General features: G+C 43.8%; 1 protein-coding gene across 4 annotated transcripts in view; it reads right to left on the minus strand.

The window, feature by feature from the left end:
* Window positions 1–32: 32 nt before the first annotated feature.
* HERC3 (HECT and RLD domain containing E3 ubiquitin protein ligase 3) overlaps window positions 33–13,664 on the minus strand; it is a 46,286-nt gene continuing 32,654 nt past the window's right edge. For 3 of the 4 annotated variants that reach the window (XM_088163996.1, XM_088163998.1, XM_088163997.1), the window contains 8 exons: window positions 11,836–12,006; window positions 11,109–11,252; window positions 8,929–9,095; window positions 6,542–6,608; window positions 5,331–5,413; window positions 3,099–3,282; window positions 2,297–2,399; window positions 33–1,845 (listed from right to left, as the gene is read on the minus strand). In XM_088163996.1, the coding sequence (XP_088020122.1) occupies window positions 1,637–1,845; window positions 2,297–2,399; window positions 3,099–3,282; window positions 5,331–5,413; window positions 6,542–6,608; window positions 8,929–9,095; window positions 11,109–11,252; window positions 11,836–12,006 (1,128 nt within the window). In that variant the 3' untranslated portion in view covers window positions 33–1,636. Of the gene's footprint in view, window positions 1,846–2,296; window positions 2,400–3,098; window positions 3,283–5,326; window positions 5,414–6,541; window positions 6,609–8,928; window positions 9,096–11,108; window positions 11,253–11,835; window positions 12,007–13,664 lie in introns of all 4 variants that reach the window. The other variant, XM_088163999.1, reaches the window with a different exon arrangement.

Here is a 13,664-nt window from a genome sequence, read left to right on the forward strand (position 1 = left end):
TTGCTTCCTGACATGGAAAGGCAGCCACTCCGTCAGAATTAAACATCAAATTTATTGTATAATACTGTACTATGTACACACACATCGAAAATAAACATTTGATATAATTGTATATTTGTCTTCAATGCTGCATTAGAAAGAGGCTGGGGGTCTCTCGATGTAGCCCACAGCTTGTCTTTAAAAAAAAAAAAACAAACCCAGAAGCCTAAAACCTTTTGTTACGAGGTGCAAAGTTCAATACTGTAAATTGAACATGGTGCATAAATACTATGTCCTAATAACGAGTCAATGTCAAAACCACCCTAGGCTTAAAATGAGATTTACATCAAGATCTGAAAAATGGCAGGGGAGAAGGGAGAAAAATCATTCAAACTTCACTTAATGGGGCAGTGAGACTGAGGAAAAGAGGACAAAAGCTCTCCAATCATACAGGATAGATTTAGGTAGCGATTTTTCTACATTTTCGGTCTAATTCATACAGATTGTCCTTCAGGCCCCCTGGCAAAAGAGCTGCCAAGTGAGAGGACTGTTCTCAAACAGCAAAGTAAAGTAAGCCTAACTCCAAAGATCAATCTCCATACAGGGGGCTGTCACTCTAAGGGGGATCTTCTACTCCTTTCTCTGACCTGATGAGACTGGAGAGATTGCACACACCTCCCACACTCACACACCCCTGCACTCGCACGCCCACACACACAACTCCTCTGGACAAAGGTGGCAGCAGTAAAAGCAGCCACCTCACCTTGTACTGGAGTCACAGGGCTGTTGGGATGGAAAAGAGGGCTGCCCACTCACCCAGACTGCAGAATTGCCAGGACAGAAACACAACACGAGGCAGGCATTTAGAGAAACCTGCTATGATAGGGAGGGCTTGTCCTTCCACAAACCTGAACACAAACCCCACCCCAGAGGGATTCTGAGGGTTCTTTGAGAAGCTTGAAAACAAAATTCAAGACAAGTGAGGAAAAACAAGCCAATCTCTGTGAACTACCATATTTTCCGTAAGACATTCTGGTCCAAAAAGACAGAACATCACTAATGGAGCACTCTGGGGTCACAAATGACATCCCAGCCCAGTACCATCCACCAAGGACCAAAGGGCAGAGGAGATATTTCCATTCAAAGCAAGCAAGAACCAGCTTGCATTTAAAAAGGGAGGAAAAATGGGTGGGGTAAATCACAGCTTTTCAAAGAAGAGATCGCTATTTCATCCTGTTTCCACCATACCCTAAAATGCAAGGGACATCAAAATACTTCAACTGAATTAAAAGAAGAGGTAAGAGTGTGTGTGTGTATGGGGGCAATAAAAGCAAACTACAAGGAATTGCCAGGAGGGCAGTGATGTCAAGTTGGAGGGGAAACAACAGAAATGCCCACTGAACTGGTCTTGTTCAGCAGATGAGAAAATTCAAAGCAAGAGCCTCTCCCTGCTGAAGCCCCACAAAAATGCTGGCAGCATCAGGCTGAGACTGCATCATCTCTATTATTATTAATATTTACCCACCCCCTCAAAAAAAAAAAAAAAAAAAAAAAAAGAAAAAGAAAAAAAAAGTTGAGATCTATTCCCTTACAAAAATAAAGCCCGAGCCCATCGTTCTCTAGCCCAGCACACAGAGTCTGTGGCAGCCCCGCGGGGTCAGGCCAAGCTGAAGCCCTCGTAGTGGTCGATGGCCTGCACGAGGCGAGCACTGAGGATCTCCTTGCTGCTGTACTTGGGCAGGTCCAGCAGGTTGTAGCAGGTGTGGGCCACGGGCAGGTACTGCTCCCCGCTGGGCGTGGACTGGATGATGATGCGCAGGCTGGACATGCCGTAGATGGGAATGCGGTCGCTGCCCGTCAGGAACACTGCGAGAGGCACAAGGAAGGCCAGGCAGGTGGGATAGGTGAGGGACCTCCCACCGGGCAAAGTTCAGCCCCAGCTGCCTGGAGGGGCTGAAACCCCCACTGGACTCAGTGCAGGGCCTGGCTGGCTCCCAGGGGAGCTGCAGCACAGCAAGGCCAGTGCCAGGCACGAACACCGGTCTTTATCTTTACAGCAGTCACAGAATCTGAGTGGCTGAGGTTGGAGGGACCTCTGGAGGTCCTCAGGGCCAACCCCCTGCTCAAGCAGGGCCACCTAGAGCCAGCTACCCAGGACAGAAGGAAAAAAAAAACACAACAGAGGGAAACCCCAGCTCTGACTAGCAGATACTGTCACTCACACTGGATCACCCAACTCAATGCAATGAAACCCTGCAGCCACTCCCACCCGAGTCTTTCCATTCCAGGAGATGCTGCACCACTGCAAGATACTTACATAGAAATTTCTTCTTCTTTTCCAAGGGAAATGCATGGAAGGTCTCCCAGAACATTCTCACAGTTGGGTGTGTGGCAGTGTAGTCTCCCTTATAGACAGCACTCTATTAAAATCCAAAATACCAGATTTTCAGTTAGTACTAGAAAGTGAAGACTAACCCAGACCTGATCTTTTCTAGTATCTGACATCAGGTCAGTGCCTGACAGCTTTGAAAGAGAGCACAGGATGGCTGATGGGCAATGGCATGGCTCAAAGACTCAGCAAGGGCTCTCCTGACAGTGTGAGGAAGGCAGACATTAGCCTTTTCAGCTAATTACAAGTGTGGAGAGCAATTCTGGAGTGCCTTTTCACAGGCTGAACTCATGAACAGGATCACACACTCTGCACTGTGAGTGACTTGCTGGTCTACAGATTTTGAGAGGATACAACCCTTTCTGGGTGTCCAGACTCCCCTTTGAACTCTTGTGTAGTTTCTGCCCTTGTGCAGTAGAGTTTTACTACAGGTGAAGATCCTTTGATCCTCCCTTCAGTCATAGATTTCATCCCTAAATAAAGCACATGGAAGTCCTTCTCCCTGTCCTTCCTCATTCTGAATTTCCTCCCTGAGTTTTATCTGTAGCAGGCCAGCACAGTGAGAAACTTTTCATGTGAATGACAGCAAGGTGTATAAGGAGCACAACAAAAAGAAGAAAATGCATCATGGCTTATCCCATCTCCTGACACAGACTAATGCCCATCTCATGCAACTGCACAATCCTGGCACCTGTTCAAAATAAAAAATAATACAAGAGGGAAGCTTTACCTCCTCCAGTTCCTCCCAGTTGTAGTTACTGTTTCCAACTATCATGGCCCTGAGCTCTGTGGGCTGGAAGAGTTCCAGGACCTTCCCACCACACACCTTCAGGAAGCCAGTAGAAAAGGCTGTGTACCACTCTTGGATGGAGAGGTTGAAGATGTAATTTACGTAGGCTTCGACAAATTCCTCCCTAATGTATCGAGAGAAAGCAGGCAAAGGAAAGCACTTTTAATCATATGTCTAAGCAGCAGCACTGCCAAGTTTTCCTGCTTCTGCTTGTGAAGTGTTCTGCAAAAATGAGTCTTCAGCAGGCTCAACATCACTGCCACACGGACAGAGTGTTCAGCAGCAAGTGCTACCATGTGTCTGCTTATTCCCTGGAAGGGGTGGCAAGGCAGGTCCCCCAGGTTCTCTACCACCAGTAAAGCTGAGGAGGTTACAATTGCAAGAAACATTTTGGCCTTTTGGTGGAGGTGTTCTCACCACATACACTATGCAAAAACAGCGAGGGACAGGTGAGGAAGTAAAAAGGAAATAGAGAAGTAGACTAACTAAAATGAAAACCTGGAGTAAGAAATCATATACCAAAGGGGCAGTTATTTTCCAGTGCATTTGTTTTATTGTCATTTTCCCCATAGTCACCTGAGCATTAGGGAAATTCAAGCTGATTAAGCACTTAACTGTTGCTTAATTCCTCTCTGGCTGTTACGGTCATGAACCCTGCATCAAGAGCATTTCATGAACTCCAAAGGAGAAAGGGAAAATGCAGGCATTTCCTGCTCTGCATTAGTCAGTTACAGCAATCCTGTGCATTCCCCAGTTCCCAGTGAACTTTCCTCACTCGGGAAGGGCAGTGCCCACAGACATGCACACAGCAAACTATTCAGGCCATAGGGCAGCAAATTGGTCCCTGGCCCCTAAATGTGGAGGTGGAGGAAGTCATTAAGCACTGTAAGGTAAATTGACAGCCATGTCTAGACTTGGATTTAGAGGTTAGCTTGAGTTCAAAACTCCAGTCAGGATAAAGCCATTGAATTTTGGAATGTTAAGTTGGTGGAACTACACACTAGCCTTTCTCCTTAAGGATTTTCTTTCCTTGTTTCCTATCCTGACTTATAAACAGTTCCAGTAGTTAATCCTGATGCTCTTCCCAAGTGTTCTCAGCTAAAATCTTTGTTCCTTTGTACTGGATGTCATACAGTAAAAAAAGGGCAGATTTTCTTTTGAATGTATATGCCTAACCTAAAGGGTTCTATCACTGGCACTTTTATCTTTCCTTCACTGTTGCAGGGGTAGATTAAACACTCCTCTGTTTTACCTGAAGTCCATCTTCTCTTTGCAGGGCGACAGAAACCCATGTGGGTTTTGCATGGAGGCAGCTCTTTAGCTGTGTAATTGCACCATTTTGGGCAGTAGTAAAGTAGGTAAGAAGTAACACAGACAAAGCTTTTGCTACAGCAATGGCTTCAGACACATTCAAAACTCTTTTAAATAATCAGATTAATAGGAAATTACTTCATCTCCAGCCATGCCAGCAAGGTCTTCAGCAATCCTAGTACAAGTCCCTAACCATGCTGCTGAGTAGTCACTGGATCACAATGTTTTGCCAGCAGGGAAAGAATGTGAACACTGCTTCAAGTAATAAAGGCATTTGTAGAAATCCAATTACAAGATTATGGGAAGAAAATAGTTCAGCAGCTGGACAAAATAATAAAGGGGGGGAATGGTAGCTGTGCTAGTAATAACTCTGGGGTGTTCAGTCAAATGGAAAGGGATCAAAGTACAGCAGGTCCTTCTGGCTGTGATCAGGAATGGGAGTCAGGATGTGCTCAAAGGAAAGTTTCCGGCTCCAGAATTAGGAACACAAATAAGTCTGCCAGACTCAGTTTTTTTGGTCACATACAGTTCCTCTCTGAGCCATCAGGGGTATTAACCTGGGCCAAAATCATGTCTCCAATGTCTACTTTAAATGAGAAAACTACCAAGGGTCTATACAGATGGTCTTTCATACTTTTATAGGAAAGATGCCAACCCAAGTGCATAGTACAACTTTCCAAACACTGACAGAAAGATGATGAAAACTTAGTTTTTATTAAAGTACCACTAGTGCCCAGTAACTTTGGAGCAACTGGTCTTAAAATTTGTTCACAGTGACTGCCCCCCCACTTTTCCCTTCAAACAGGGTTTCACATGACTTCACCACAAGCACGAGTCCATCCCCACAGGTGCTCCACTTGCCTGTTGTCCTTCTGCACCAGGATTTTATCTCCATCTTCAATCAGGTTCTTCTGCTCTGTCACACCATAGCTTTCCCTGCAGATCTATACAAAACCAATAAATTAATTTTACCAGAAGTATTTTCTCAGGCATGTGCCTACAAGAAAGACAGAGTCCTCTTAGACAGCTGAGGACTGGCATGTAAAGGGTGGGCCAGAGAAAATGGTGTGTGCAGAAACTTCTGTTCTCTTCTCCAAGTACCCTGTGTGCTTGACCACTCTCCATCACCTACATTTACTGTAGGACTGCTGTTAAGTTGAAATGTGAACTTAGAAAGGAATAAAAATTATTTTAGGTAAATTTCCTGGGGAAAAAAACCCAAGAGATTAATAATTAAAAACCTGTTTTTAACTAAGCCCATGAGTTTTGGCAATAAAAAGGACTCCCTTTTTTAACAGAAACTCAGTGGGTTTATTCATCCTCTCTCACAGGAAGAATAAATGACACAGACATTTTCCTGCTTTTGCCAGCTTAGGATGGCACCAGTACAAACACACATTCTGTACACTAACTGGTAACCGGAAAAAAATGCAAAAGGGTCAATTTTCAAGTTGTCATCGACAAAAGAGGCCCTTATATGTGAAAAATAATTTGGAGAAAAGTCTCTTTTGTTACTTTAAAGGTATCCTTTTTTTTTACACAGCCTGCCTTATCACTGTGGCTTCATTGCCTCATCCCAAATTACAGCTCTGTCCTGCAGGAAACACAGTCACATGCAAGTATGACTCACTTCAGAGGCAAACTTGATCTAAAAGAGTTTACGTGCTCTCATTCACGCAAAAAGGAAATGGGCACCACTCTCGTTACTCAAAGTTCTTCACAGTGTGGAGCAGTTTTATGGTACCTTGTTTTTAAACCAGGGCAGGCCTTGGACAGAGAGTAAAAAAATTATCAAGATGAACTCATCACTCACAACGTGTTAGAGCATCAGGTCTTTAAACAGTGACAACAAGGCTATTTTGAAAATCACTCAGCTTAATCTACTTACTAGCTCAGTTTTTAGGACCACATACATACAAAAGAAGAAGGGAGTTGACAGCAAAGAATATTTTAACATTAGCTTGGTCTATGTGCTATAGGCATTTGGAATAAGCCTGAATACACATGAAAATATAGATGGGCTTCAACTGTACCATAGTAATCAGAGAGTTGATATGTCAAATATGTCTTACTGTAAAATTCAAACAGAACGTCTCCTCCACATCCTCCCCAGGGTAATCTAAAAGTTGCTGGAGACTCCTAAATAACAAGTAGGGAAAGAAATGAAAAAAAAAAAGAATAATCAGAGCTTTTAAAAGCCATACTTCTAACAGGGAAAACAAATTCAGCAGAAGTAAACAGCATCACATATCTGGGTAGTAGGATTGCAAGAGAGAAAATCTGAGTCACCAGAAGCAGTAAGAAAGAAATACATCTTGTCTTAGTTTGCAATACAAGATGTAACCAAAAGTATATATTCTATCACCATCCCTTGAAATCAGGTGGGGCAGTGATCCTTATCTCTGTGGCAGCTATTCTCTGTTAATGGGCCATCTGATAAAACCAGGTTGGGCAGTCATCCTTGTCTTTTCCACAACCCATCCTTCCTCTAAAAAATATCGTCTGTTAATGGGCCATTGAGTCCCACTGCATGACTGATCAAATTACATCATCCCACTGGGAGATGCTCCAGCCATGGGAAGGAGCCAAGCCTTTCCTACCTAGATAAAAACTGAGATTTTGGAACAGCCTTTTTCCACTGGATTCCAGAGGAAAACTGGACCTTTCCACATCATCATTGGACCTGCAGAGGAAAACTGCACCCTTCTACAGGAGCACTGCTTCAACTGAACCACATCTGTCATCCAGCAGGACTGCAGCCACCACTAATGGGACTGCTACCAACACCCTGACTGACAGGGTGTCAGGTTGTATTTCTGACTCCGTCAGTGTTTTGGGTTTTTTCTCTGTTACACTTGAGAGGAATGTTGAATTTGTCTTTACAAACGAGCTGTGGATCTGCTTGCAGATAAGGCTAGCACTGAGAGATGAAAGAAACAATGGGATGGATTCCACTGATTGATGAATGGAAAAATATATTTGCCTTTACAAACAAACTGTAGGGCTGCTGATAAATGAAATTGGATATCGAAAGATGAAAGAAGCAACGGGAAAAAAACTATGAATTCTGTAAGAATTCTAAATTAAAAGGAAGGGTTATACATTAGAGGGGAATTTCAGGTATCAGGCGTTCCGGGAATTCTGTGCCTCTCAAGTACCTCAGCCAATGGGAAAAGAGAGAGGGAAATGCGGACGGGAAAATAGGATAAAGAGGAAGCTGCGTCCTCTAAAAATTTGAGAGATCCCAGGGGAATGTCCCATGGCCTCCCCCTTTATTCGAATAAAGCAAAAAGGACTCCTCTGTCTCCTTTTTGGACATAAACCTCTGGTGTTTGAGGATTAATTGTCCTGACATACCGTATTTCTATTTTAATTTTCCTAGTAAAAAACTGTTATTCCTATTTCCGTATCTTTGCCTGAGAGCCCCTTAATTTCGAAATTATTATAATTTGAGTGAAGGGGTTTACATTCTCCACTTTAAAAAGAGGCTCCTGCCTTTCTTGGCAGACACCTGTCTTTCAAATCAAGACATACCAAATAAACAGATGCTTTGTTAGCAGCAGGATAAATACCAGTCCACAGAAACTATCAATACAGTCTCTGCCTACCTAGTTCATGGATCATCTTTAATGATCCTGGCTTAGGAACAGAATTACATTTCTAGTTCTAAAGTTCTAATTCTACATCATCACCTCACAAAGGTCTGTGGGAGTGGAGGAAGAGACAGAGGTGGACTGTATCTGTATGCCCATCATATAGAAAATACTCTGCTACCCCCCAAAATCCTGCTGCTGTCTCCCCGGCATTTTACCTCATTATTGATAAATACAGCTGTCACTTTGTGTAGATAAATCAGATGGCAACTCATAAACAGAAATAAGACAGCAGTCAGACAGTCGGATTTTAACTTCCCAGTGTCAGGGGAAACCAGTATCCCTATGCAATTAGGTGGAAAAGATTCAATACACCACTTGGAAGAAGTAATTCTTTCACTCCACTCAACTTTTTCCTGTTATGGGAGCAGGTCAGAGCTGCTCTGGTTCATGGATGGGACAATTCACAGCACTACACACAGTTCCCTGCTTGCTAGTCTGAGCCTGGCTGGAGGGGAAAAGGCTGAGGCTGGGATCACATACATAACCACACATGGCAGAGAAAGGCTTCCTGTTCTCAAAGGGGGGTGTGGGAGGTGTTTTTTGGCTGTGTTGGTACCCTGTTTCTAGGGGTCAGGAGGGTGTGAGCCTAAGCAGACAGATCCCATGGCCTGTGCGAGAGAAGTCTTATACAGAATTCACCACCAGCTCATATGTTTTGCCAGGACCACAGTCACCCAAATTAATCAGTTACTCAAAAGGATCAGGAGGTGTTTTAGTAATCAACTTTTACCTAGTTTGGCATTTCCTGTTCTTAGCTGGATGGTCTACCTTCCCAGAAAAGCTGCAAATTTTGATTTTCATACCTTCCTTCCGTAGGGGACAGCTCCTTCAAGTCCTCCAGGCAGGGCTTCACATTCAAGAGTTTTTTGTACAGAGCCAAGGGAAAGTGAAGGTCTACCACTGTGAAATTGTAGATTGCAAGACCACATATGATGCCAATCAAGTGAAACCAGTTGTGTTCTACAAAACACTGCAAAACCACACAGAGAAATCCTGATGAGACATACTGTCACTGGTGCAATGCACAGTACCCTTTCCTCCATGAACTAAGAAGCCAGATCCTGCTTTTCCAACTGGGACGAATTCAGAGAGCTCCCATCAGGTGCCACTTTGGTTGTTAATTTCTTGCTGGTGTGTGGCACAGAAATGAAGCTTCAAAAACCATGCTCTATTACTTTTTTAAGCCATGATCTCTGTGGAAACAGCAGCTTTCCACTTTACCTGCCTTTTAATTCCTTTTTAAATGCCTGTGTTTAGACACTGTCTTGGGTTGCAATACACAATGTGACTGAAAGGATGTATTCTATCACCATCCCTTGAAATCAGGTGGGGCAGCGCTCTTTATCTCTGTGGGAGATATCTTCTGTTAATGGGCCATCTGTTAAAACCAGGTGGGGCAGTGGTCCTTATCTTTTCCACAACTCATCCTTCCTCTAAAAAATATCGTCTGTTAATGGGCCATTGAGTCCCACTGCATGACTGATCAAATTACATCATCCCACTGGGAGATGCTCCACCCAGGGGGAGGAGCCAAGGCTTTCCTACCTAGATAAAAACTGAGATTTGAAACATCAGAGCAGCCTTTTTCCACTGGATTCCAGAGGAAAACTGGACCTTTCCACATCATCATTGGACCTGCAGAGGAAAACTGCACCCTTCTACAGGAGCACTGCTTCAACTGAACCACATCTGTCATCCAGGAGGACTGCAGCCACCATTAATGGGACTGCTACCAACACCCTGACTGACAGGGTGTCAGGTTGTATTCTGACTCTGTCAGTGTTTTTGGGTTTGCTCTTTGTAATACTGTATTTCTATTTTAATTTTTCCTGTAAAAACTGTTATTCCTGTTCCCGTATCTTTGCCTGAGAGCTCCTTAATTTCAAAATTATAATAATTTGGAGGGAGGGGTTTTACATTTTCCATTTCAAGAGAGGTTCCTGCTTTTCTTAGCAAACACCTGTCTTTCAAACCTAAACAGACACTAACAGTGCTTCAGTGTTTTCTGTCTATGTACTGCAAGATAATGTGTTAACAATCCTCTCCCTATTACCCACCCTATTTTCTATTAAAAGCTTTTGCATCAGCAGAGTTCTACCCAGGCAGATACACCAGTAGAGGTGCTAGCATAGGCCTCCATTTCTTCACATATTGACTCTCAATATGTGTCAGTCACAGACTGGCTACCCACGTTTGTTAAATGTTCCAAATACATGACTCATTTTCAGTGCTTACACTGTCATCAGTCCTGGTGCCAAAAGACTTGTTTTATAGCAGTGACATTAGCAGTGAATGCTCTGTAATACTGTTTACAAGTTAAAAAAGGTGCCAGGCCACTTCCTTCCTTCTAACCCCCCGTAGCAGGACAGCCACACCTTAAGAGAAGGCTGGCAATGTCATTTCCCACCGTGCTACCTATGGAGGTGAAAGAAAGGACATAAATCACCATGTCCAGCCATCTGACAGGACAGATCTTGCACTCCACACTCTTCCAAAGCCAACAGCTTTCCACAACAAGCCATGTTTCTTGCTGTTTAAAAGCTTCTTCACATAAAGTATTAACAACTTTAGATCCTGAAGGCAATAGTGATGCATGACTAAGTGGATTGGCTGCAATTATATGAAAAGCAAGGGAGGCACAGAACTCTAATGCCATTACCACCTAAACCTCTCATTCTATAAAACAGCACATGACCACCACATTAATGATAATAAGAGTTCTATTACCTGTCATCTGAACCTTAATACAAGTTTTATTATGGGATAAGAATAAAGAGAGAGAGCCAACTCTTTAACAGGCACAGCCATCACCATTCTACTAAGGCTAATGGCTCTATTTACAGTAACTGAAAATAGAGTTCACATTGTATCATGAGTAGAAAACGAGAGGAAGAACATTTCTTTCATAGTTTGCCACTAACTTTCTTGTCATTTAAATGCAGCATATTATTCTAACCTGTATGTATTGAGGGCAAGGGCTTACCGTGTCTGAAAACCACAGCAGGTTTGACTCTGGGTAGTAAGTGAACATGCCATAGATAGGGTTGAGTAGTTCTTTTAACAACAGGAGGAAAAATTCCTTTGTCACTCCTCCTGCATCAACAGCTTCCTCACCATCAAAGATGACCTGTAGAAAAAGCAGGTCAGTGACAGGGATGCAGAGCTGAGACTGAGTGAATCAGACCTCTCTCTAATTGGGATCCATGCAAAGCAATTTGTCCAACATGCCCAAACCCTGAGCAAAACACGAACTCGTTTCAGTGCTCTGCCTGCAGGGACAGAAAGGGAACAGGGGTGGCAAATCAGGTATTTTGAGAATGTTTAAATCCTTATGCAAATCATAAATGACCACCTTTAAATCCTTATGCAAATCATAAATAACCAACAATCAAAGCAACAGCATGACAGCAGCTACTGAAGATTGTGGCAATCTCTCAGAGATAAAACACATGCTATTGTAAACAGCCTGCTCCCCTTCTCAACACACCAGGAGAAGAGAGCAAACCCTGTGCTTGCCTTCTTGTAAACTATCCACAGTCAAAGCACTCCAGGAGTCAGAAAAAACACTCAGTCCTTGCACTGACTAGACAAATGCATGCAACAGCTATGGAGAAGTTACTGCACACAGGTGAAGTGGTAATGTGAATGGTTGAAAGGCTGCAGGAATGTTTGCTAAATGAGAGGGTGCTAAAGATATGGAGGTAACTTACTTTGAGAGGTTTTTTCAAATCAATGTCTGAATGGATGCTCAACTCCCTTAAAGCATCACCAACTAAGTTACTCCTGCGAACATGAAGTACCAGAAAAGGGCTTCTGGCCAGCAGAGGCTCCAGGGTGAGAAGCATGAAGACATTCTGCAAATTTGCACCATTTATTGCAACCTGTAAATAAAAGATAAATGAAAAGCAGCCACAGCTCAGCTTCTTTCTTCCTATGAAAGGAAAACAGTTAACAACTACATGCCTGGTGCTCCTTTCTGCATTTTTGGTTTCTCCAGGGTTCAAGAATCCCATGCTCACTCTGTACTCTGTGTGTGCCTCTATGCCATGTTTCCCCATTTCCCACACCAACACTTTCAATCCATTGATCAATTCACTACATTTGAGACAACAGAGATTAAATTCCTGAATTTTTTTTTTTTTTTACATTAGGCAGGTAGCTGGAAAGAAGAGGCTTTATTCATGCTCTTACTGAGACCAGAAGCTCAGTGTGAACACACTCAGGTAAGAGTGATTCCAGGAGGGAAAAGTGTTACAAATATACCAAGCAAGGAGCCAGCTGACAGATGCATTTGCCAAGGCACCAGGGATCCCATCATATACAATTTGAAGCCCTCATCCACATAGATTTTCTGGAGCTGGGCAAGGCACAAAGTCAAGTCTAAGCTTTGTCTGCACTTAGGTTATTTCTTCTAATGTGCTTTCCACAGTAAATGGCAAATTCACATTTGAAAATTCAGTTTAAGTCAGTTAAACCTGAGACAGACATCCACCAGAGACCAGGCTTCCTCTATTCCAGCACTCAGAGAACTACGGGTTTCTCTGGCATCTAAGTGGTTTTCTTGCTATAGATCCTGTCTCTCAGGACAACAAAACCTGTACCAGTCCACTGTTCTGCCAAGGTAAGGTCGATATCTCCCCTCAGCAGTGCACTGCTGACAAACTGGGTAGCTGAAAACATGCAAGAGGCTGACAAAATGAGAACAGGAGCAGGTGACTGCAGCATCTGAGCACAGCCCAAGTCTCTTCTGCCTTGCTGCAAGCTGTGTGCTCAAGCTAATACAGAAAAGGCAGGAGATGGGTATTACATTGAACTAGCACCATGACCACAAGTGACTGTGATGACAGTTTTCCACCCTGAAGGAACCTGACAACCAAGGACCTCAGCAAATTTATTTCACAGAGGATGGGACTAGTCCCACCAGACCCAGCTGCCCTGGATGAGGGGCCAGTGCCCAAGGCTTTGCCTGTCTCAGGAGGCACCTGTGTGAGCAGTGCCTGGCACTGGGACATTTACACTGGCACTGCTGCCCTTGTCACAGCCTAGCTGGGAGCTGGCTTGGCTGCCACCTACAGGGTGCTGGAGCTGGACACCTGCTGTCAGCACACTCCTGGAGGGTCCCCAGGCTGTGCCACTCACTGCAACTGGGTGGGTGGGCTGCTGGCAACAGCTGCTGCCTGCAACCACAAACAGCATCAGGAGCTGGTCCAAACACTCACCTCGTTATTAGAAGGAACAAGCACCCCTGCAGCAGGCAGACATTTCGAAACAAGTGTCCACATACCTAAACGTTTGTCTACTTATCCAGTCTTACAGCTCCTCACCTTACTCCTTATCCTTGGATTATCATAAATACATAGCTACTCCTTCCCTATAGAGTTTACATTTCCATCACATGCACATCTGACAGTTCTGACGTTGTCAGACAAACATTTTGAAGGGGAAGACACCAAGCACTGCCTCTGCAATATCCAAGGCAAAGAGGCTCTCCAGCTACACTGCTCTCCTGTATCATGGAAACAGTGTTGCACACACCAGC

This window comes from Sturnus vulgaris, chromosome 4 (genome assembly GCF_052056855.1).
Source record: "Sturnus vulgaris isolate bStuVul1 chromosome 4, bStuVul1.hap1, whole genome shotgun sequence".
NCBI lineage: Eukaryota > Metazoa > Chordata > Aves > Passeriformes > Sturnidae > Sturnus > Sturnus vulgaris.